This window comes from Mastigoproctus giganteus, chromosome 10, assembly GCF_048544385.1.
Source record: "Mastigoproctus giganteus isolate SK-2022 chromosome 10, ASM4854438v1, whole genome shotgun sequence".
In the NCBI taxonomy this organism is placed as follows: domain Eukaryota; kingdom Metazoa; phylum Arthropoda; class Arachnida; order Uropygi; family Thelyphonidae; genus Mastigoproctus; species Mastigoproctus giganteus.
The window spans coordinates 148,070,288-148,097,170 of record NC_143584.1 but is presented as its reverse complement, the minus strand read 5'-3'; the positions used below and the strand labels follow the sequence as shown (position 1 = coordinate 148,097,170).

The 26,883-nt window shown below is 37.8% G+C and overlaps 1 protein-coding gene across 4 annotated transcripts in view; it reads right to left on the bottom strand.

Moving 5' to 3' along the window:
- The window catches only part of Epac (Exchange protein directly activated by cAMP), a 110,030-nt gene that overhangs the window by 42,964 nt on the left and 40,183 nt on the right, over window positions 1-26,883 (bottom strand). For 3 of the 4 annotated variants that reach the window (XM_090382822.1, XM_090382823.1, XM_090382824.1), the window contains one exon: window positions 10,951-11,097. In XM_090382822.1, the coding sequence (XP_090238948.1) occupies window positions 10,951-11,097 (147 nt within the window). Of the gene's footprint in view, window positions 1-8,366; window positions 8,485-10,950; window positions 11,098-26,883 lie in introns of those variants that run through there. The other variant, XM_090382825.1, reaches the window with a different exon arrangement.

The following is a 26,883-nucleotide window of genomic DNA, read 5'->3' as shown; positions in this document are numbered from 1 at the left end:
TATATAATTGAGTACGTCACCAGTGTACATGACCAGAAGTTCAAATTCACTCATCTTGTTTAAGCACTCCTGCCGTTAGATATAGTAGATTAGATTTTGTATTTTATTACATTTCACTACCCTGGTTGCCTGAGCGTATTTTTAATTGTCTCTTTTCATGCCTATGGTAAATCGAGATTGAACGCAATCAATTTAAGGGGAAGGGGAGGAAGACTGCATGTGTTATTTTATTCCATGAAACCATCCTCTATTTCTCCTCACCTTCTCCAATCAGCCGTTCTCCTAACCCCCAAGACCTCCTCTCTGTGGCATTAGAAAAGACCTTTGCATCTCCACCGTTCAAATGAATGCCATCTTCACTAAATATTTCTTCTACCAACTAGGACAAGCCTTCTTACGTGGATTTTTTTCAGCATGACCTTACACAGTAATGCTTTTAGTAACCAAGTCCTTAATTCGTTTTCGATTCATGTCATCTTTTCTCACATGAGTAGCTAGAGTCCCTTTCCTTTAGTTCCCCTAAGAACCGATAGTTGGTTTGTAGTATCATCGATTCTTACATCTGGGAGCCATACTCCTGGTTGAATTTCACCTTGTTTTTCTTACAAAAAAAAAAGTTAGCAGTTTCACTGACAATTGGATCCCCAGTAAGATTATCTCGCTTTGAACCAGGGTAATAACTGCCCAATAATCTGTCCCTGTGGCCTGATCTTTCGAGAAATTATTGCTGAGCTTGAATAACTAGCGGACCCCAAGATTTATCGTTAATTTACTTAACTCAAAGCCTCTTCTAATGTGAGACCGGATTTTCCTTGTTATTATACTATAAGCAACTGAAATGGAAGTTTAGAATTGTTCGAGTCTTTGAAAGTAGTTGTTTAAGGAATAATTTATGAATATTCAGAAATAATAGGACATAGGACTGTTGTCAGTTTCATGTCTCCAAAAGGACGAAGACGTCTTTAAGATTTTGGAGTAGCAAGGTGAGTGGTTGATTCACGGGCGGCTTCACACTTTGTATACTATGCTGTTATAATAACAACACCCGGCATGTATTCTGTTTGAAATTATAATTCTTTTCTTCTTGGTGCCTTCTTCCTTCAGTTATTGTGCACCTGTGTTATTAGTATTTAGTTTCTTTTCTTTTGTGCAAATACGTTGATTTATAGACGCGTTTGCAAATGCGAAAAGCGCCTATTGTTTTTCACTGTGTCTATCTTTTTTTATGTTTAGCTTCAACAATTTCTCTTCCACTTTCCGTTCAGTTATCACAAAATCATTTAGCTCACATTTAAAACTTTGTGTACCTCTGGCGTTCCCATTTCTGAAAGCTCTTCACGCGTGAATACAGGCGCAAATATTTATTTACTTTATCAGCAAATGAGCAAGATCATCAGCAGTTGCGCCATTTGTATCTAGTGGGTCAATATTATTCCTCTTTTCCTTCTAATGTTAACACACGCTCTGTTAACGAAAAGTCAGATCAACACGGCTTTCAACTATTTTAAATGATCATGGAGAACTTCAATTCAATAGGCCCCCCTCCCCACATAAATCTATATATACATAAATGAAAGTAAGCTTTGGGCATTATTCCCGAAAGAAAAGTTGGTTGGACACCAAATTTTAAACGCACGTGTTTTGGTTAGTCTCTGGGGAGGTTTTAGGTCCAGTTCCACAGATTCTCGTGTTTAGCATCAAAAAATTCAGTAAAGAATGTTTAGAAAATGTATTATGTTGCATCTTGCACTGATAAATAGAAATGGGGGGAGCAGGGCAGATTACTCCAATCAAGCTGAAGTGATGTTCACTATTCTTCATTGAGAGCTCTTTTTTACCACATTACTAAGGAGGAAAATCCTTACCAATTTAGTGTACGTAAGTCTTGCAGCTAAACCACGATTACTAGGTTTTAAAATCCAATGGATTATGTTTAAAATATCGGGAAGATAAATGCTCTGGCGTGCGTTGTACAATCGTGACCATGGATTATCTAAAGTTAACTGAAAGCCAAAAAGTTTCTGTTTGAATTCTGGAGTAGTGCAGATATGATGCCTTTCAAAATTATTTAGGAAGATCAGTTTTGATGTTTCTATCATCATCTGACAAGTTCAAGCTGAGGTGAACGAGTTGACCTTCGTATTTCGTTTGTGATGCAAAGCCATTGGAATGGGCAAGTGCAGCCTATATGTGGCTTACAGAGAAATAAACTTCTACCTTTGGATCCAGTGCAAACCTTTGTTTGATCAAAGAAGCTAAAATTGTTAATATTTTAAATTATGAAGAGATGTATCAAATATTTAATCTCTATTAACTATTCTTGATGTATTTATGATTTGTGGGAATGTCTCTTCTGGCTTATGGGACATCTCAAGGAAAAGAATCCAGAGTACTTCTCCGACTCGAATATAGTATAAATATTTAATTAGTAGCAAATTCAGGGTATAATATTTATACTTGGATGCGTTGTGCTTTTCGAGTTTAAAAAAAAAATTCTGTTTTCAAGCATTTAAAAATCACAGAAATGATTCTGAAGATTGTCGGATAAGTACTCTGGAGATCAGCTGCAGAGCAGATGATGATATCGTATGCCCAGCATGCAAACAAATATTTGAAGATCATCCAGGTGAGCACTAGATCCAATTCCGAAACTTATGAGCAGTAGCACGAATCCTGCCAGCAGTCACGAAGGTGAATAATTCATATGCGACTTTTGTTTAGAGACGTGTACTTCGATAAATCCTCAAGTTTCAGAATTATACGAGTAGACCATTTTAATTTGCTGAAATAAATAAAAAAATAAGTGTGTACTCTCGTATGTAGCAGAGCAAATATAAATTTATTATTAATACAAGAAGTATGATAATAAAAATGACAATTCATTCTATGTCAAGGTCACCGTAAATTGTGGAGTATCATCATTCTGATCCAATGCGGACTACAGGTCAAAATACGCTTCGATTCAATCATCGCAGTTACTACGCGCGAGCTTTGAAAGAAGAAAAAAACTTATCTGAGGTTGCTGAGGGGTGGAAAACAGCTGCTGAGGGGTCAAGGTTGTTCTTTCTACACAATGACGTAGAGGAAGAGAACCTAAGAGCGGATATTACGTATAGAAACGTCATAAAAAGATAGTCACAAGTGTGTCAGACTTGGAAACATTGGGAAATTCTCTGAACTATCGCGTTATGAGTTCAAAAACCATATTCCTCTTGTTTCCGAAGGTGAAGAAGTTGATAACGTATTGATCAACTGAAAACCGGAGAAAAAATTGTGCAGACCTGACGCAGCTGAATGGTTACAGCAGGAGCACAGGTGTTTGAGTTGAGTGTGGTTCCAGCCCACGTAAGGACTGCCTTATTAGCACTTGTACCGAGGCACTTAAGGCCAAAAGGAGTCAATATACCGTGTCTCTAAATTGAGGTATGAAAAACAAAGTAAGTTTGAGATACGAGACTGGACTTCTAAAAGTAGATAACTCTTTTATTGTACGTATCTGGCCAGTCTTAGAATTATTAGCAGAAAAGCGAAAGAAAAACCCCCCTTTGGCTTGCAGAATCAAAAAATTAAATGAATTTTATTAGAGAATTTGAAACGTTGCATTTCTGTGTGTCCCTAATATTATGCGTTATGCCTAGATATCTAGACCGAAGAGTTTAACCAATCAATGCTCATTCTAGGTCGTTAGGATTTTCACCCACTTTTACTGGCTTGCTTCCAAATAATCACCACTAACAGCTCGTGGCCAGAAACTGCGCAACTTCACTGTTTGTAATAACTACAGAATTCATCCACTGAAGGTTACGTTGCTTCTTTGAATTATTGGTATTTATGTTTCAAGACATCATCGCTTAAAAGAACTCGGGGCGGGTGCAGGAAAGTGGGACTGTTGTTGTTAGTTATCAGAGAATGGTTGCGACACATTTTGTACTTCGAATAATGTTTTTTTTTTCCTTCTGAACCTTGATGTTTACGAAGGAATAACATATTTCGATAAAAATTTGAAAGCTATCCACTTTCGTTTTTAGATGTTAGTGCAGAAATTATTGCTTTAGGTGCATCTATGGAGAAACTGATAAATTTTTGTACGGTGGGAGGGAAGCCATTAAGTCAAAGAGCGAAAATAGCAATTCCGAGTAGCCTTAATGAATTTTCAGGGACCTTCACTACACGTTACTGAACTAAACTGGCAAAATGACGCATGGAAGTTAGGCTTACGTAACACTAGACTTTAAACAATCTTATCTCTGCATAACTTTAAGCTGTACCCTCATTCTTCTTATTTATTTCAGATAAATACTTGCGTAATTGTTAAAATTTACATACTCTTTTTTAGCTCTATAAAGTTAACTGAGAATTTGTTCCAGTAGCTAATTACCCTTTGGTTAATGGTGAATCCTTTAAATCTGTTTTCCCTTGTTCAAGTGGCCAGAAAAGAGTTTACTGAATCCAGGGAAGCTGCAACACTTGTTCGCCTCCCTCAAAGTTGGTTGCTTGGAGCGTTTCGTTTGGAAAATCTGGGTTCGAGTCCCGTTGTAGGCTAAAGGAATTCTCAAAGGTCTCATCAATAGTTAGGTGATATAAGGCGGAGAGAGAGTAGGATTTCAGACTGCACAACATGCATATTGGCCCGTCAACACACATCTGTACAGACAGACAGTGCAGAAATAAGTAGAACAGAATTTCAATACATCTAGGCTTTTTAAATGATCAAAAACACCCTTCGGAACACATCGATGTTCTGATTTTTCAATATAAAAAGAAAATACATAATATAAAAAGAATTTTAGGTTCTGATTACAATTAAGACACCGATAGCTGATAATTTTCTTGTAGTGACCATTTTGTGGCTGGTATCCAAACGCATGATACACGTCATAAAATCCAGATAGACTTTTTTATTGTCTTTCTAACTATTCGTTGATTCTTTTTGTATGAACGAAGATTCGTTGATTCTTTTTGTATGAACGAATTCTTATATGAACGAAGTCATATAAGTGAGAAATATAAATTAAACTACATGCCAAAATCATTTGTTTAATCAATAAATCTCAAAAGGGGGATTTATTGATTAAATAAAGTAACCAATGAGTCTTAAACTGGGACCTTATTTTAACCTTTATATCACTTTTATATTTAAATATTTTTGAAAGTTTAATTTACTAAAAAAAATTTTTCAATGTGTGCTGGTAAATTAAAAATTAGCACTATAGTTATCCGCTTAGTATTCTTAACATAATCCAATACAAGACAGTACTTTAAATCTTGCTGCATGGTGGTTCAGAAAAAAAGGTAAGCTCTTTAGTAGCTTATCAGATTGAATGGAGACACTTTCCTTTTTTATAAATCGTTCCTGAGTCGTCCTTACGATGAACTCTAGGAATCTTCCCAGCTAGACAGTAACAACCCACAGATTGGTATTAACTATTTCACCATTAAAACTACATTATGTCGCCTAAAACAATCAGAACGAATTGAAGTTCCAAATTAATAAAGAACTGGATTGTGTGATTGTTTGCTCATTCGTTAGTTTTCCATTACAATTATCCTCAGCCGAAACTTCAGAACAAGCTTTTCTAAACGCATCTTAGGTCATTATTATTCTCAACTAGAACAAATAACTTTTCAATCACAACTTATACGGCTAATCCTGTAGTTTCCTGCCGAATATTGATTTAAAATTAACCGATGAGCGTGAAGAGGTTATTTAAGAGTCTGATAGCATTTTACTTTTCAACATAGTTCCCTTTGGATTCAATACAATTTTGCCACAGATGCTGCAATGCTTTGATTCCATCTTCAAAAAAAGTTTTCTCTTGTGCTTCCAGGGATGCATCCACTGCAGCAATTACGTCACTGTCGGTGGGAAAATGGGCATCAGCCAAGTATTTTTTTTCAAATTAAGAAACAGTTGAAGGTTCGATGGTGCTAAATCTGGTGCATATAGGGCAGGGTAAAAGATTACAAAGCTGCGATTATAGTGTGCAGCCATGGCATGACAAATTTGTGAGCAGTTGCGTTGTTCTGGTGAAACAGGACTCCTTTGCTGAGTTTACCTCGCTTTTTGTCTTTGATGTTTTCATGCAAACGCCTCACAAAGTCTGCATAATATATTCCTGTGGCTGTGGCCTTTCTGAAGGTAATCCACTAGAAATACTCCAATGGCATTCCAAAAAACCGATGCCATTACAATGGCTTCCTTTGGAGAGGAAGAAAAGCTGTTTCTACTGTTTGGATTTTACCTTTTTTTCTGGCTGAAATTTGCTGGATCTGCTTGAAAACGATGCATATGTTCAATTGGCTTAAAACTCTTGTGAGTTTTTGATCTCCTGTCAACAACTTTGGGACCCATCGTGCTGACACCTTTTTTCATATGGTACACACGTTCAGATGAGATGCCGAAGACGCTAGCAGTGTAATGAACTGTCACTCGTCGATCATTCATCACCAGATCATGCACGCTGTCAACAACATCTGATGGATATTGCAAGCCTTCCACAGCATGGATCATCTTCCAGGCTCTCTCTCTCTCTGGTTTAAATTCTGCTGCCCACTTCATAGAATAGGAAGGGGCATCCTCCCCAATATTCTAACCATATCCTCAAGCCTTTGGAGTTAGTCCCCCCCCCCAAATATTTGATGACTGTCCCGTGACTGATTTTTTCCATCTTTCCTCAATCACACAACTTTGTTAACTTCAGAACCTGTTATTAAAAAAAAATACTAAAACTGTATTAAACTTGGTGGGTTATATTTGAAGTGTTATGCACTAAATACAGAAAATTTAAACATTGTACTAGCCTTTCATACTCAGGTCACGAACTTTTCAAACGCCTCTCCTATATATATTGAAAATTTAAAGAGAAACATCGCTAAACAAATTCACTTTAAGAAAGGGATCATTGTAGCCTTTGGGGGGAGTTGCTATTACCAGACGTGTTAAACTCGCTTCTTGCTTCAGTGTATGAAGTTATCTCTACTCCAGAAAGCATGAAGTATGGGAAAATTTTCCCCGAGTCACACTGATGAACATCTGAAACGAGGTTTAAGTCTGCCATGGAAGATTGAGGACAACGAAGAGAGTGACGTATTTCACATTAATATTATCAAGGTTTCTACTTAGGCCATTCATTTTATTTCTAAAACCAGAAATATAATTATAATGTAAGGACAATTTGAAAAGTTTTTCTGTGGCTCAACGTGAGATAACAGATGTCTTTTAAGAAAAACATGCCAAGAGTAAACCATTAACAGAAAACCAGGTGGTTGCAGAAAAAGAGCTATACAAAATAGTTACAACAGCAGAGTATCCCTGCTCTAAACATGTTCTAAATGGACACAGCTTTCTTATTTCACTTTCGGTGGGTAATTGGATGACTTCAGGTCAAGTCTTCAGATGCGCCCTTTGATAAAACCGGAATCGTGTTAAGATTCTTCATATGTTTCCACTTCACTAAATCCGCTCTCTAAGGTCCGAGTTGGGAGGGTGGAAGGGAAACAGGGGATTTATTAGATGACACCTGCCACGCGCTTTTGAGAGCAGGACCGTAATCCGGAGCTCAGTATGTCACTCAGCCCTCTGCGCTGTATTACAGACATGCGATAGTTGCCCAAGTAACCAGACGCCATCAACGAACGAATATTTGTTTGTGTTTTAACTGTTAGTCACCGGTTAAGTAGCCTGTCCTTTTTATTTCAACCATCACTCGCAAGAATATATACACCACTAAGAATATTTTCGTAGGAAAAATAAAGAAACTCTTCAGACTTATTTCACTGGGTTTCGCTAGTGGAAATCCATCCTCATCTTGAACATAATTTTATATCTGTATAAACTCCACAGTGGATCAATAGTTCATCAGTATTTAATATCAAGTGGAATTAAATATTTATCCTTTATAAATTCCAGTTAAAAACGCTACCAAATCTAATATTGGTTGCTGACAAAAACAAAGGAATCTAGATGCACAATTATTTCCTGTTTTGCATGCCTAAATTCAGTAAGGTTCTAAAAATATTAACTCTTTCCCGGGCGCCGCACTAAGTTTACACCTTGCCTAAAACTGCATAAACTATTTATAACGAAGTCCCTTTTAAACAATATTAATGACCAATTTCTTTTTCAGAGGCAGGCCGGCATCCAGAATAAAGGTGGGATCTCAAAAGATGCAATGCAATCATCAAACTTAACCCAAGAGGTAAGATTCTACATAAGCTAAAATACCACTGCCTTCCTTAGAAGTAGTTCAAGGAAACTTTCTTAAATGATAAAACCGAAATGAATCATAGTAACACGTCATACTCCGTTGCTTAATGTATTTGTTCAAGTAAACCAGCAAATATGGAGTCAAATTAAAACCACTCACCTTCCTGTTCATCAAAAACACGCAGCGAAAAGCAGCTGCCAGAAACAAGAATTTCTCCGAGTCCCATTTTGAATTCTTCTTAGCCATATCAAGAAGAGCGTGCTCCTGCGTTCTTAACTCCACAATGCTCACATCAGTGACAAAGACGGCTGGTAGGGTTGCTATTATCTATTACCTAATCACAAGTTCAAAGTCTCATTCCAAATCAACCACACTTTCAACCCTCGTTTTCCGCAGCGCCATCTAGTTATAATGGATGAAATGAAACGTGGTGAGAGTCCTTATCTCTCTACTTTACACGTTTGTAACTTATCTAAAAAATAACTCGGTTTCGTTTGGACTTTTTTTTTACTCTCTCTTTCTCGCCTGCCGTGAGAGAACAATTACAGCAGATGACACATGCGCAGTAAAACAAGTGCGGCCTTGATAGAGCTGGGAAACGGAAACTATCGAGTTATCGTCTGCCTTTTCATCAGGTTAGATTAAAAAGAGGAACAGGAGGTTCAATAACCATATCCCGACAGAGGAAATATGCTCCTAGAAATAATAAAAACCGGATTCACGGTTGCTACTCGTTTGTGCGAGTGAGAGAAAGGACGAAGAAGGTTACTTTTGCTACGAACTTGCTCAGTTCACAGATATTTTAATTTCAAACCAACAGAGAATCAATAAAATTCTTGTGACAAGAAACTAAATTCCAGTATCAACTTTCTTTTGAGACAATCGGATATGACAGACAGTTCTCTTATGTGTTATTTTTAACTTTTACAGAAACAAAATACAACTCGAATTACAACTGATATGAAATATTAAACTGTTCGCAAGAACAATAGTAGGAAATTCTCAGAAAGTATACGCAATAGTTTTAAAACTATATCAGATAACTATACATTGTGCGGTTTTACATTATCAAAGTAAATTACGTTTATTTACTTTTATCAAGATGACATTTCATATCAATATATTTGTATTAATCAAATAAATGTCATTCAAAGCTTTTTAGAAAATACAAAATCATTTAACCAATAATAACGATTTTATTTAAAATTTTAACGAATAAAAAATAATTGTTTTATTTTAAATTAACTTTTAATTTCTTTTATTTTAACGAATAAACAATAATCGTTTTAAAAATAATTTTTAGTTAATAAAAGCGTGGTGATAATGCCTTAAAACATTAATAAAAACTTTAAATAAATAGTTACTCGTGTATCTAAATAAAGCCATCAAACAAATTTCGCATGAAAAGGTACGTGGAATTCACAACAGATGGCAGCACACGGTATGTCTATTTATTAGTCAGCAAAACCCACACAACGAAAATGACAAAACTAATTCTAATTATATCACTTATTTATTTATGTTTTCTAAAAAATAAAGGTAATTTTGTTTAGAGAAGGAATGGCAGTAAACAAAAGTTATAAGGGATTAACAGTAATCAGCTTTCAGAGCAGCGCCACGCATTAAATATTTCAGTGAGTTTTGGAAAGTTTTATATCAAACTAAAGCCAGCCGTTTCATAATTCATCCGGGAGATCGTATTATTTGAATATTCGATTACTCGGTGAGAAACGATTTTCTGCTTACCGCTATGATTTCTCGGTTATTTGAATAAATTATTTATACATTTAAATAATTTTGAAAGAAGCCGTTTGTTATTTTTTTGGGATTTTGCTTTTCAAGCGATTTCAGAATACGCAGACCTAAAAGGGGGATTTTTAACGGCTCACTTTGAATACATATGACGTTATTTTTATTCTTTCGAATTGTATTTTTACAATTTAAAAACTAATTTGAATTCAACACAATAAAAGACTGATGAAAAATCCAATCGAAATACTGTCATACACAAGATGATTCAAGAAGTAGTCAACACTTTAAGATGTCCATGAAATAGCACCCATGCATATGCCAGTAAATTCTCAAATACCAAAGGATCAAATGATGTTTTTTTTTTTAAATCTTCACAAATGCAATTTCCAGCATAACCGACAGGGAAAAAGTGTTGTTAAAAATGGCTTCGTAATGAGGGAAAGGCATTTTGTGTTGCCCTTTTTTGCAAAGAGAAATTACTTGGTGTATAACGTGAGTTTAAAATTAGATTTATTGGTTTATAAAATGGACTATAAAATCGACGGCTGTTATGCAACTCATCGGCTCATACCGAGGGGCTTTCCTATGAAATTAAGATTTAATCTTCATCTGTGCATGTCCCAAATAATGAATGCCAATTCTCATCTTTATGAATCACCCTGTATGCTGAATGGAGAGTCAAATGGACATGGATGAGTTAGATTGTCTAGACCAAGGCAAGAAAAGAGTCACTACCTGTTTCCCCACTGAGAAGATTCAAACCAACACCGAATATCAGTTTCCACTTTGAATGATGGAAAGAGTCCCATATGCTTGCTCAATACCAATATTGAGCAAACAGAAATAGACGATCCATGTGTCAAACAAATCACCTATCATCCTCACTAGAGAGTCAACGTTAGTAAATATACCTTGCTATTGATCGCGCTGAATCCCAACTAACTACATTTTTTTTCTAAAGTAATAAATGCAAAAAAGGCAATTCACTTACCTCCCATATAGATTTAAAATCTCTTTGTTCTATCCTAAGCAATTCGCAGTGCTCGTTGGTGACAACCGTTGCGCTATGTGGACTGTTGTCCAATATGGACTCGCCAAAGGTTGTACCTATGCCTAAGGTACACAACGTTACGGTGTCCTGAAAAAGGAAAAGAAAATTAGCTTCAAAATAACAGTTATGGCAACTCAAATAACTGCATTAAAAATTCACTAAAACATGACAGTACTTATGTGGTTTCGACTGGGTTAATAATGGAATATTTCTTCCCCATCCACCGTGCAAATGAGTTCGGCGTATATCCATAAGAACACGTATTCTCAACGTTTACGGGTTCTAGAAAATTTGAAGTTTCCACCGATATTAACTTTCTTGGTTGAATGCATTAATATCAACTGCAGTAGACAATTTTATTAACTCCTTGTAGCTCTGATTTCAACTTGCCCAACCGAATTTTAGCTTTCTTTTAAACCATCGCATACTTAACCACGCTACAAATATATATTCTCTAAATCAGTCATTTAATTATCGAAAACGATACGGGTGTTAAATGGTTTTTCCCCTAGAGGTGGTCATCTACCCGATCCTGAAACAGCAAAGAAGATTTTCACTACCATTTAGTTTAACGTGGATACCAAAGAAACAATTCTATGTTCAACTGTGTTGACGCTAATGCTTCAAGACATTTAAACTTTCGTATATCATTTTAAACTATCCTAGGACAACAATTCCATCGAAGTGGAATAATTAACATAACAATAGGCCAACTTCTAATCGATTTCTTAATGGACCAGAAAGTCCCTTTGTGCACCTCAGACTTTTTACATTTTAATGTAATTCTACATTAATTCTAACGAACTGCCATCAAAAGCTCGTTTGGCGCCACTTCCATCTCTCTCTCTCTTTCTCTCTAGCCAAACCCTCCCTTGACGCTGTCGCCGCCTAGCGGACACCCCGAGAACTGAACTGTCAATGTCCTGTAATTATATTTCGATCGGTAAACTCCTTTTTATATCCGTAAATGCGCAATTATAAGAAGGGGCAGCCAAGAAAAATCCGATTCCGACAGCCGAGTGTCGGCATCGGATTTTTCCTGTCAGCAGACGAAATCTGCATTTAAAAAAAAAGGAACATTTCAACTCCTTATTCTCTGAACTGCAAATTTCTCTCCTCCCATTTCAAAGAGCGATTATTGCATCAATCTTTGCTTTTCTTTCTGCACAGATCATTCACACAATTATTTATTGACTACTCCCGTATATCCTCCCCCTCAAAAGGCTAAATAGCAATCCTCCGTCGCTTCTGCCCTCCCCTTCATCGCTCTCCGTTGCATTACGCACGTGAAGAATAGCCATGGAAGAGCGGAGTCGTGGGGTAATTCCAGTGTAGCAACCGTGAGAACTACTGGGTTTCCGCTCTGTTAAACGACTCCATTGTACACCTGTGTCAGGGAAGATGACGTGTGTCGATGGCATATCTCGTGGGTTTAATGGATCGCGACGCGAGCGTAGAAGAGTGACGGAGTCAAGTTGAGAGCGTATTACAGCTCCTAACGAATCTCTGGCTCGAATGCGGACTCTTCATGAATGAAAAGTAGGATGCAGTGTGTTGGAAGCTGATTTAAATCATCGCCCGAGGGTCTTGGAGGCGTTAGGTTTCGAGCGATGTACTCGACAGCGTACTAAGTATATAAATTTGCCTTAAAGTTAAACGCTATTTGTGTCTTCAGGTATTAAGAACTGTCGAAAGAATGTTAGTGAAAACAATCTGAAAAACCAATGGGAAACCCTGTACTTGACGTTAAGTTTTTCAACTGAGGAAAGAGGAGAAAAATACAGGGAGTCAAATTTCATTAATATGGAGGATTTTGAGATTTTTTTTTCCTTTTTATCAAAGTACCTTGCACAAGGCGATTATTTTAACAGACAAATTAACTGAAGATCACAGCTTAAGAGCATAATATTAAAATCATTCATGATATGTTTAAAAAACTTGGTTGTTGAAGGGGTTTTAGGTGCATCAACGGTTTAGACCATATTGTGTTGTAAATCGCGTGTGTTCTGTGGTCCATTTGATGGGCAAAAAATCCGAGTTTCCGGGAGAAAAAAATCATGCCACCCTCTCCTGAGACCTATTAACTCAGGCATGTTGTGAAAATGACCCATAAAAATTCCTGGCGTCATTGATAGGATTCGGAGTCAGGTTGGTTTATTTTGCTTTATTATATAGTCACCAAAATAAAGCTATGCAATATAGTTTTATTTTGGTGACTGTTTTCAATAATGGACTCATTTTTCCATGCATTAATATTGAATTTAAATAAAATTTGTACACTTTACTGCGTTAGATTTTCGATCGTGGTGGATCATTGTATTCCACGAAGACCGAAGTCGAGCAGTCAGTGCTTAGGCTTATCTTCAATATCATACATTATTCACAGCTCGGCATAAGTTCGCTAATAGCTTTAAAGCTGTCCTACCAGCGAGTCAGAACCATGGTTAACAGTATTGTTCTCTGAGTTAAACAAAAGCCCACGCTCGGTATTGGAAAATGATGGTAGGAAGGAAGCTTATACAGCATCAGCCAAAAAACTACCCACCTTATCTGTCCATCCTCTGTAATAATATAATGGCTAGTCTTTGACGCTAATACAGCGATGTCCAGGATGAATGGCTCAATTTCTGCAACCTCTCTTCTGTTACAGCAGTTGCTGGGCACCCTGGGATTTCTTCACTGAGGTTCTTTCACATTTGAATTGTTTATACCAATATACAACAACAACAACACTGTATCCTGAGCAGTCTTCTCCATAAACAGCAACCATTTTTCGTGGATTGTTTTGGGTGTTTCTCCTTGCAGAAAGAGAAATTGAAGCACTGATCTGTATTCCACTTTATCCATTGTGACTCCTCATTTCATTCAGCTTTGCAAAAACAAAATGAATTGTCAGATTGAAACCAAAATTTGTATGGTTGCTATAGAGATTTCACGGTATCAAACAATCATATTTCTATCACAACTACTTCTTCTGGGTGAATTTTTTTAAAATCCTCCTCGTATGTCTAATTCTTCCACAATTTGAATTTATACTTCCCCTTGTCCGAGAAAGGAAAGGATGCCATCAGCATTTAATTTATTGTGCGCTGAACATTCAGCATGAGTACTCTGTATCGGTCTTCAGTGGTAATGATTCCATGATGTAATTAAGAATACAAATTTATCTGGTTTCAACTTTTGCGCTGAAGTATCCGTCCGAAATCTCCTATGGTAAATTACGAGAAAGTAATATCTTTGCTGGTACGTCCAGATATTTCATTGGATTATCCAAAATTCTCATTATATAAGAATTTAATCTTAATCGACACTAGCCTATTAAATAACAGTTAGGAGAATCTTTCTAAAGACTCAGCTTTCATATCAGATTGAATCTCTTAATCACACTTCAACTGTTTACGATGAACCATCCTAGAGATTTTTAGGAAGTGCTAAGTTCCCAGGAAAGATAGCATAGCTTTTGAACAGTATACTTCAGTATTTCATACTTAAACACTCAGAAAGACAAAACAAGCAAACCGACCTTTAGAGTGCACGTAATTTACAGCTAGTATTAGCTATGTGATGCAGGAAAGCCCTGGACTTTAAAATTTTGTTGGTTACACCGACAAACAAATAATAAAAATAAAAACAGATAAATAATTAAATAAAATATCTATTTGTCTTTCTCCTCACGTACACATCCAGATGACTTTTAAATTTCTCCATGCTGCCAGCCTCAACCACCCATGGTTGCGGTTACTTATTCCAATAAAGGAACTTGCTGGTTAAAAGTAAATTACAGATAGCACACCATAGACTGTCTTAGTTCAATCATGGTAGGGCACCAATTCGATGAGTTATTTTTGAGTTGCTATTCCCTAAGTGTAAGACCTTACATTTTGCGCCATTAAAATATAATTGGCACTTTTCTGACCATCCCTTAAGTCTGAGTCGTCCTGGAGAAGCTCTGCTTGGCGTTGGCCATTAATTACTCTAACAACCTTGACATCAAATTTTTTATATCACGCCCTCTATTGCTTTGCTGATGTCATTTAGGAAAATCAAAAACAACGGTGGAACCAGTATCAATCCTTGGGGAACTCCTCTTCTTACGGTAGCCCAGTCTGCAGAATAACCATTAATCACAACTCTCTGCCTCCTGCTATCCATCTATGGATTTTCCCTATGATTCCAGCATTGACAGTAACCTTCACGAGGCTCAGTCAAATGTTTTGCTGAAATCCAGTTAAAATAATGTCGAAATTATTTCCTACGCCCAGCTCATGATTTTCCCTACCACTGAAGTTAGACTAACCGATCGGTAGTTAGCCACTTCATTCTGAATAACCACCCTTATATACTGGCGGTACATTGGCGCTTCTCCAAACCAAAGGAATCTTTCCAGACTCCAATGACGCTCTCATAATTAACCTCAATGATTCGACGTACTGTCTAGCCTCTTCAATCAAAATCGCTGGGTATATGGTATCGATTACAGGAGTTTTACTTGCCTTTAGGCCTGAAACGTTTTCTAATAAATAATCTTCTGAAATTATAACATCGATAATTTCATGCATTCTAACTTTCCTCGCAAGGTTTCTTCTGTAATATTATATACGTAACACTCTGTAGAAGAGGAGACAAAAATCACTGTGCTAATCCTTCCAGTATGAGATTAAGTGCAATTTGCACTCAGTGATCACTAAATTATGACCACCTACCTAATACCGTGTTAGGCCACTTTTCGCACAGATAACAGCCGTTGTTCGTTTAGCATTTATCGCAGTAGATGTCAGAAGACGTTCTTAGGGATCTGCAGGCATGCTGCCTGCAAGGCTTTTCACAATGCTGGAATAGATGACAGTTGCGTGTCCATACACCTCCCTTCCCATTCCAAAATCGAGGCGAATTTGGAAGCCAATCAAGATGGGTGATATCTTCACTGTGTTCCTAGAAACACTTGTGCACAGTATATTATCGTCTTGGAAGACCCCATTTCTCTCAGTGAAAAATTGCAACATGGCAGGGTGCACATGGTTTCCTAAGAGCTTTCGGTAGACCTCAACAGTGAAACGATGGTCCAAGATCTTGTCAGCAAAACATGCCTCATATTAAACAACCTGCCTGGATATTGGGCACCCTTGAGCGATTGGTCCATGGACTCGTGTTGCTTCCACCACACATGAAGGCGTCGGTCGGCGTGTTGCACTAGGTATTTGGACTCATCCGACCAGTAGACTCGTTTCAAGTCCTCCATGTCCAACCAGCATGTTGTTGACACCACAGCATTTGCCGATAAGGAGAGGTGTCTCTTGAGTAGTTTGCTGTGGAGTCCCACACGTCTGAGTGTGCGTGCATCGTCATTTGGCATATCTACTGTTTTTTGTTTGTGAAAAACAGTCGATGGTTCAAGGTCACTATCCAGCCTTTACTCTTCTCGCTCACTCCACAGTGTGAATATCATGGAATGGTTAGGGCTAGTAAATGACCATGAGCCGTTTATACTCTTTCGCTTTACTAGAGGAGTCCAGTTGAAGGATAATGCACGACATAATTAGGGAAGTTTGGATTACTATAAATACAGTTTATGAAATTTCGGCGTATGTCACAAGGTGCCATTTTCGTTGAAATAATTTTTGTACGCCTGTCATTACAATCATGTATAGCACCAAATCGTACAGATAACCCAGCCATTTTTCTCTTTTTGGCAATACAGAACCAAAGTTTTATCGTGTATCAATGCAGCTGATAACTGAGAAAGTTCACTTCTATTCTTCCTTAATGATATAAATTTCTAATCTTGCTTTATTGATATTGACTTCAATCGGTAGCAGATATGCTCTGGAAACTAAAATGTTTCTAAATGTAAGTGGGGAACAGCAACCCAGGAGTGGCTTACCACGCTAGGAAGGGGGGACTTAAAATTGGTTCACAACAAAAAAAGACTTCAGACGTTATAGTAAAAATAGATATGACATTTACCATGAATATAAACAGGTGCAGATGGCAAGAAAGGCAAACGGTGTTCTATGATTTATATGGATGTCACTTTTCTTCAATACAAAACGATGGTAAGACCATCGCCACATTTGGAGTATTTCCTTCAAGTCTGAGGACCACACCTTAAGAAAGAAAGAATCAAAGTAGGTCAACCACATTGGCGAGAGATGTTAATCGATTTTCATATAGCGAAAGGCTCAGAAGGTGCGGACTGAAAAGTTTGGTAACCAGACATCTTTGCTGATCCATGTCAGGATATTGTACACGTAGATGAGGTGGACAAGCAGACATCAGCAAAATGAACAAGGGCGCTGGTAGGAGAGACAAGACCAAGGTGGCACGCATATAAAATCCTATCTTCGGGCAGCGTATTGTATCACTTTAATAAATAACAAACTAAGTGGATAAGGCGGAGAGTCTGTTAAAGTTCAAAGCGGAATTCATTAAAATGGGTGCGTGTTTATTGCCAAAGCAACTAAGGCTATGAGGTGTCACTATATTGCGTTTGTAGTTGAGTGTATTCTTCGGTTGGCTTGCTGGACGAAGAACCGGAGTTTCCAGGAAGGGGGGCGTGCAACCCCCGTCTGAGACCGACTAACTTAACTAGGTTGTGAAAAAAATCTCATAATTCCATGCGTCATTGACTGGATTCGAACCCAGATGTTAAAATCATAAGTGCCTATAATTAGAGAACATTATATAACTTTTTTTTTGGGGGGGGAAGGGGCAGGCGCAGGGAAAAAAACTCCCCATGCATAGGGTAACACGAAAAGAGAAAACGCGCTTTATATTGAAGAATATACTGCGCTTATTCGATAGATGGCAGCACTAGGCTCACGAGACGATACTCTCGTGAATAAAAAGGTACACAGTGAAACGAATGAGAACACTACCTACAAAAAAGAAAAAAGGAAGAGAAAGAAAAGAAGGACAAAAAGGGAAAATTAGTAAATGTAACCACAAGACTAATAAAAGGCATCGACTAATGAATTATACTAAAGGGATGCTGAACAGATAAAGAGAACAGCAGATAATTAAAACGACAGAAAAGGACAAAGAAAGAGGGGGGGAGTTAGTAAGAAATAAAAAGAAAAGCGAGAATGCACATATAATGAAGGCACGCATCAAAGACTATGGACAAAAACAGCGAGAACCAAACAGATGCAATAGGAGAGAAGCAATTAACGAATCTAGAGATACCCCAAGTTTATTATGAGGAAACTGGGGGGGAAAAAACGTTTGTTTGATTTACGTTCTTTCAATGGAAGGAAAATCAGTAAATAAAGATGATTTAGCTCTGAAAAATCGCGATTCTCCAAAAAGAAATCGAAGATGGAGAAAAAAAAAAGATAAGACCGAACAGCAATCAGTAGCTATTGTTATTGACTCTATTTGTTAGGCTAGTTAATGATTACAAACCCATCTCTCTTTCACTCACAGCTTCTCTTGCTGCGTTTGTCTTCATTAGACAAGCGAGTTTTTATCTGAGCGATAATGGGGTTCAAACACTAGTCATTAGCCGAAGATAAATAAACCTGTTTGTCATGGACTAATGGCGCTAACTGCGGTGCCTACAAAAGTAAATAATCTGTCATTCAGATCATTATTTTAATCAGTTTTACTGTGTGCTCCAACATTTTTATTCCTTTTGTAAACATGATTTATTTAACGTGTGACCAATGTGAAACTAATTACTCCTTGAAATAAATTAGTACGAAGTACACTGAATCAAGTAGGCTTCATAAATTTTGCTGTCACTTAATTTTTTTTAATCATTTATATCATCTCTTAATTATTAAATATAGAATAGAATTACTATTACAAAGACACAACCCAGTTCTCTGAATATCCCAGAAAAAAAGTTTAATAAAACGCAGGTAAACGGTGGAAGGTATTTTCTCGTTCCGATAATGAATTCATTAGATTGACATAATCCAGAGAATCAAGTAGGCTTTATAAATTTGTCACTTAATTTTTCTTAATCATTTTTGTCATCTCTTAATTATTAAACGTAGAATTGAATTACCATTACAAACACACAACCCGGTGTTCTGAATGTCACACCCAGAGTTTAATGAAGCGCGGGTAGATGGCGGAAGTTGTCTTTTCTCGTCCTGACAATGAATTCATTAGATTGACATAATTCGCTGAAAATCAAGTACGTTTTATAAATTTTGTCACATTTTTTCTTAATCAGTTTTATTATCTCTTAATTATTAAATATAGAATTGAATTACTATTAAAAACGTACAACCGAGTACTCTGAATCTCAGATAGTGGAGAAATTTAAAAAAGCGTGGAAGTAACATCATTCATTGTTCCAACAATGAGTTCATTAGGATTGCATACCCGGTAACCTATCCTCTCGTGAGAAAAGGAAGTATTAACCAGGAGACTAAAGGAATTTGTACATACTTTGGCATATTAATTGACCACGGACTGCATTTATATGAGCGAGAATGACAACACATTTTAATCTATTCCCAACGACTCTCCTCTGATTCGTATTCACAGCCATGCTGGATGCCTGCCCACCATCGAAGTGTATTCTGCACTGCATCTCGGCTTGTTTGTTCCATTTAATTCGTTGCGCTGACGCACCTCATACTATTATCTCGTGCTGCTGCTGCTGCTATAATTGAAATCGTTACAGATTAGTGTTTTGGAGAGCTCGTGATGTGTAGATTTAAACTTTTCACTGTACTGAAATCTGTGTTGTGGTTATGAGAGGGGGGGGGGCTGTTTTATGTAATCTATTACCTCTTCAAATGTTGAGCAGAATTCCTAGCATAAACATTCTTCATGAGTAATAGATTAAATTTTTTTGGATTGCAAAATTCAAAGATGGGTGAGCAGCAGGATGAAAACTTTATCTCCTCTACTGTACAGCTTTCGAAAGGAGATCCTTTTCGTTTTAACTACTAAAGAAACCATATGGTTGGATTCTCTAACTCTTCGGGTCCCTGCAGCTGTGGACCTATTAGAGTATCATGCAATGCTCTTTGATGCTTTTCACTGATTTGTATCAATTATTTTAAAGTTCCATCCGCCCTGACAGTTGTTTCAACCATATTTCTGTCTTTAAGAGCAAGTGGACATTGGCATGCGACTCTCGAAGTACTCGTATAGCATTGAGTTTTAATGGCACTGCGATGGATTCTCTGCTATCAGCTGGAAGAGAATTAAGATCATATTAAAAGATTGTCTTTTGCCAACCTAGAATCGAAAACAGATCGAAATGATCCTTCTGATCAACTCTGAGTTTAATTATTTTGAAAATTCAGCGAATTATAATAAACTAAATCTCTTATGGTATAGGCATCCGCGTAGCTTACAGATCAAGACAAAAGGGATTGAGAACTACTGGCTTCATGTCATTTGCCAACCTCCATGTGTACTGATGATGACATAGGTGGCAGTACCGGTATCCATTTCACCATGGACCTAAAATAAATCAATCCGGTCTGTTCACCGTTTCCAGAGAACTGAGTGGTTCAAGGACGGAAGTTGTGTGGGGCCGGAACACATCACGATAACGCAGTGTGTATGTACGGCAGGTCAAGCATCCGGCTTAACGGACGAATTGCAGTCAGTTTCATTTTCGACTTTCCTGCAAGCGAGTCGTGACTTTCCGCTACGGCGAGTCGGATAATGAGAAAGAGAAAGTCGGCGAGTGAGAATTAAAAGAACGACAAACGAATGAATGTCTGAAAGAGGGGGGTGGGGAGAGCGCGAAAAATCGCGTCGATTGCAGGTCATTCGCATGACCTGGATGGCGTACCGATGCGGAGAGGTGACAGAAGCCTTTGGGTTCACAGCTGTCGCTTTTCAGCGGACGTGCCGCTCTCCAAATAGAAAAATGGGTCGTCCGTGATGCTCTTTTTAATGGGAAGGTCACCGGTTGGCTTGTATACACAGCTCGGATCAGTGGGGCGAAATGTCGACGGAAGACCTTCGCGAGGTAATCTTCGTTTTGTTTTCCTATGGTGTGAACTTCTGTAGACTGTTCTAATCACACCCCATTAACTCTTCTTTCTTTCCCGTACGAAAGCAAATACTCGAACATGACGAGGGAAAATACAGAACGAGGTGCAGTGGCATAATTAATGAATCTTTCCTTGTTATCGATGTACGTCTGGAATTGGTTAATGGTGATCCTTGGGGTCAATGGCAGCATTGTTTTCCAGGCTGTCTTTGAAATATGTGAGGAACAGTCAAGGAAGTGCTGAGGTTTACAATGCAGTGTGTGTGTGTGTTGTACGGTTAGTTGATGTCACTGAACTTTGAAAGGTTCACTTAATTTTTTTTCGTGAATTCAGTGAACAAAGATTCGTGGAGCAATGTACTGATACTTCATAAACAAAGTGGTATCGGCATAGTCCGGTCCAATTTAGCTTCTTTCCATCCTTGGACTTCAATGTAATAAGACACGTTGACTTGCCCTCGTGGGTTGCGCAGTTGGTATAATCGACGTCCTCCCCATATCGGGTGGAAAAGACCTGAGTTCGGATCCCATCAATGGCGCGAGGAATTTTTATCACTCTTTTTCAACGTGGACGAGTTAGTCTCAGGCGAGGATAGCGCGGTTTTTTTTTTCAACAAACAGCAAATTGACCACAGAACACACGCAATTCAAAGACATAAATAAAAGGCGCAATATGGTCTAAGTCACCAATGCGCTTAAAACCCTACAACCACCCAATACGTTGACTTTTTTCGCTTATTTGTTTAATAAAACCTTGTTTCTGGAACCACATCTTCTTCATGATGGAGGTATCTCCAGCGTATGATGTATTTATCGCCGAAAGTATGCACAACCTTTTCCAATTCCAGATTGCACAAATCACAATTTACGACGCTGAATTAAATGAACCAGTATAATACTAGAATTTCTTCATTTGTCTTTTTTTCTACAGTGACAGCAAAAGCTGACGTTCTGCAGAAGTAGAGGGACTATTCACGTTCCCATAATCATTACGTCACCATTTCAAACTGACGCTGCGATTAATGACCAACAAATGGGATGCTATTAATCAAAAATGTAAATGCGAGATGCTACTCCAATTTTAACAGCTGTTAGTGATGACAGATCTTCAAACACGAGGTTGTTTGAAGATGCAGAAGTTTAAAGATGATTTACAATAATTAAATGAAGCCACTCAGATCATGTCGAGGACACAGCATTATACTGGTAGATGATTAAAACCTTGTTCGAAACAAATAACTCAACCACTCTGTGAAAAAAAGCCCATAAAAATTCCTCTCGCCATTGATGAGATTCGAACTCAGGTCTGTTCCAACAAGCTTGAAAAGAACGTGATTATAAACACTGCGCAACCCGCGAGAGAAATGTAAGAGACTTAACTCCGAAAAGATGACTTCTTTTTCCATCTGTCGTGAGGTTTTTCTCCAAATACTCCAGCTTATCATTATACTCAAAAGATTTACAAACTTCCTTGAAGTTTGCGGTCTTGATTGTATGGTTGATGGTTTCGTTGTGATGAATTTTTAAGGGCTTTTTCACCAACTAGAGAGTGGTTGACTCACATCGGATACCTTCAACCAGAGAACCACTTTCTTCAAAATTTACAACACGCATGAGTGAACAACTTCTTCTACAGTTTACTCGCTTCTTTTACAAATAAACCCAAGCAAGATAATTTTTCTGTTCTTAAAGCACGGTGGGTTGGGTGAAGATCTCTTCTCCACGCTACAGCAAAGTTTAATTGCCTCTTATGAAGATACATAACATTTAAGCAGAGGTTGTTTGAAAAGGTCCCGGAAAAAACTGCTCATCCACAAGACATAATCATATTCTCAAATATTAACAATAAATTGTTCCAGGAGACAAAGAGAGGATTTTTAGGAATATTTTATGCTAGTAATGATGCCGTTGACAGCTTGGTTATATTTAAGATGATTTAGTTTGCTCGTGATTAAGTATGGTTGTCACCAGACTGCAAAACTGATGGTAATCATCAAAGTCTAGTTCTTTGGAGAGTCATAATAACGGCTGGATCTCTTGGTAAAGTATAAATAACCCATAAGTGTTCCTAAACTCTTAGAAGCAAGAGATAATTTATATCTAACATGTGGTGATACTTGTCCTTTATGACTTTGGCGGTTAATTTTTATCTTTTGTAGTTTAAAGCAGCGATGACCATTAGCGGGAAATATTTAACAAGATGCTGTTGTACGACTCTCAAGGAAAGGTACCCAAAGTAAAACTAACTGATAAAAGAAAAATGTGACAGAGTATGAGGTGTTGCCTCGTTGAGTATAAAGACTTCGCAGGCTGTTCAATTGCAGTACTCTGAGGCCAGAATAGGGAACACGCGTGATCTTTCAGACTTTGAAAAAGGATCTTTAGTGGGTGCGTTTTAGCAGGTGCCACGATTCAAGAAACAAAAGACATAACTGGTTTCTCAAAAGCATCCATCTCAAAGGTTCTTAATGACTGGAAAGCAAGCTGTTCTTCCACATCTTAAAGACGTAAATGTATCAGAAGAACAATCCTTCAAGAGCGAAGCTGTCGTATTCTAAGGAGGACTGTACGGACATCCAGTGTGTACCAGCAAATAACATCTGAATTCAAGTGTTTCAGTGCAGCGATTATTCTAAATTTCACAGAAATTCCCCTGCTCAAGGCTCCATCATTAAGCGGCATAGTAGTTCGTGGAATATGGATGCATCTTCAAGGGTAAAAATACAGGTCGTCCCAGCACAGACAATGCGACTGCAGAACTTGTGCAGCAGGCGTATCTCAGGAGTCCCCGAAAATCGACTAAAAGGCCTGTAGAGATCTTGGGATTCAACCAGAAATGTTTGGCGTATTCTTCGAAGGCAACTCTCCACGTGTCCTTACAAAATTCATTTGTTACAAGCCCTTGACAAAGTTTCCAAGTAAGAATTTTGTTGTAACATCCAAGAACTGGGTGTTACTGTTGAAAATTTCACGGACAGAGTGGAGTTTACCAATGAAGACACGTTCCATCTCAGTGGTAAAGTGAAAAAATTCAATAAAAGAAATTGGCAGCGATACCTGTCATTAAACGCAACATCTACACAATATGTGCGCACTAAGGAGGAGCTTCTATTCATCAGTATTTACAACTTTGTTTCCCAAAATTAATGAAACATCTTGTATTTTGTTATATGCAAATGAATTTCCTCCCCCCCTCTTCTATTGTTTTTTTTTTAAGCGATTGATAGTAAACGTACTGTATTTTATTTAGATATGCAAAGAAAATGTCTCGGTCTTGGCATTAAAACCTAACAAAAATATCTTTCTAGGTTTTGTGTTTTAATTTTTCGTTCTCATATCAAAATACACAGAACTCGGGATTTAAGTAGCTTTGGTGACACATTTTAATGCTAACTTTGTGTATCCACTATCTAGGTCAGTGTTTATTACACGATAATGTTCTCTTAGCTGAACGTTGAAGAGGGTGCATCCAACAGTAAAAGCTTTATCGCGAGGGTACGTAGCCAGCTGGAGAAATTTTAAAAAAAATTACAGGTTAAAACGACCACGTAACACACTTGGAATGTAAGGAAAGGAAGGAACCACTCTTCTTGTGTCCTCAACGTTATTTTTGATTAAGGGCCGGTGTTTAAAAGTGAAAATACTGCTTCAAACGAAACACACAAAGAAGAAGACAGCTGACGAAGCATTAGTCAAAATATCTAAATTTGGACTCAGCTTTTTCCTCTCTTCGATGACAGCTGTGATCTCGGTGGCACGCGCTGTGTAAACGCAGGAAAGATCCGGGAAAGAATCCGGTAGGCGGAGACCAGATCCTACATCACAGTCTCGATACCGCGAACAGATTATTGTAATGATGGCTATCTTGTTAGCGCCAAGCTTCATATAAAAGGAAAAAAAAAAAAAGAGGAAAACTCTTCGGTGTTCATTACAGTAAAGGAACTGGCTCCTTTGAGTTAATGTGCGAGAGCGTGCGTGACCAGTTATGACAAGGCAGTTCGTAACTTGACCACCGTACAAAATTAGCATAGAATTAAACGAAGCCCAGATGAACCTCGCTGAATAATAACACGCGCAATACAATACACACCCATAAATAAAAACATCACAATGTTCCTTCCAGCATCCCCAATATACTGGAACCAGTTTCTATTGATTTCGATACAGCGAAATTGAATTAAAACATTCTGACGTTTCGATTTTTATTGGCAGCTCATCCGCGGGTATGGAAAACATCTACATCTAGACGACACATTAAATATAATGGAAATAACTATGACTGATGTAATTGGAGTGGCGTGATGGTGTTAGAAGCTATTCATCCGTACTGATTTTGCATTCTGTCTTGGACTTGAGGAGGTTTTGTTCATCCTGATGAGGTCTCAAACATCGAAACCGTTGTACGTATGTTAAGTGTTCAAAACAATGCGCATTTATACTTTCAACAAAATATATTTTAGCTGTTTTACCGAGACTGGAACATCTTTCAAAATATTCAGATTCTACAGGTTTTTTTGCCCATAGAATTCATTTCAAAGGTCAATGACCTGTCTGTAATGATGAGGGCATAATGCAACAGTTGCCGTTGTTGCCTCCAGTGTGGAAATGGAGTCAAGGTGTGCGGTAATTACAACTGATAGTTGTCATTCTTATGCGGGCGATAGTTATTTATGAATCAGAATCTTCGTTATGTTGCGAAAGTGAATTCAAAACCGTGAGGGTTGGTTCCACCACTTCTTTCAGCAAGTAAAGACAAAAAAGGTAACCAAGGGGGAAAAGAATACTGCCAATTATTAGAGCTGCTCAAAGTGAGATTCTTTGCAGCTGGTTTAACTGAATAAATTCAGAGAGAGAGAAAGTTTGGGTAATAAACGTGGATCATAGATCACCCGTGTCGCAGTCTAATATCGAAATCAATCCATCTACATTCAGCTCTGACACAGTGCTCCATAGAGAAATCAATAGTGGGTCATTTAGGCGGCTTTCTGACTATCCAAGCCTGGCTGGTGACAAATGTTGGTTGTTTGTGATGCACCTCTTTCTTGAAGATTAACGAAAAGCGAACAAAGAAAGAAAAAAGATAAGCCAGGGAATGCACCGATGTTTTCATCCAAAAGTTCACCGAACTTCTTTTATAAGTATTTCTGCATTCCTCTTTATACTCGCTATTCGACAAGTTCTCTAGATAAGAGTGAGTGAGTGGACTCGTCGATTAACTGCTAGTCTAAGAACTTTTCAAGACACGCGTTAATCTTCGGAGAAGTACCCGATTTACAAGTCAAGTACACGGACGAAGTATTGAAATTCAACTAGAGGGAGTATGGAAGCAAACAGCAATCGAAGTCACCTGCAAGCTCAAAGAACGTACATGCTTGCGCATGCTTTCAGAACACATCTGAGAAGAGTTTTATTAAACTTAAAAAATCATGAGTAAGTTGGCACTATGACAGTTTGAGAAAATGGCGTCAGAGTGTTGCTGGAACCTCCAAATCAATGAAACATTGTAGTATTTTATTCTTGTTTGACTTCATCGAAATTGTTGGTAAGTGCAACGCACCATTTCTCTAACTTTTGACACGCGACTTTGTTTGATCCTAGCGGTATCCAATGCGCTCTTACAATACGCTGTAGAAAATTAATAAAGTTGCTTGCTGGGAGTTGGGATTAATTCTCAGGATACGTAAGAGAGAGGGCTAATTAAATAGTACGACTGCAACGCTTACTAAAAGCAAGCAGCGTTGTAACGAACTTAGGTTGGTCGTTTTTTAGTTGTTGTTATGCTGTAAAACATTTAATTAGCCGCTTGTTATCGATTGAGCACGAATAACAGGAAGTATTAATAAAGTGCATGAGCAATAGAAGCCTGACAACGGATATGACGTAACTTTCCTTGGAGTTCATCGTTT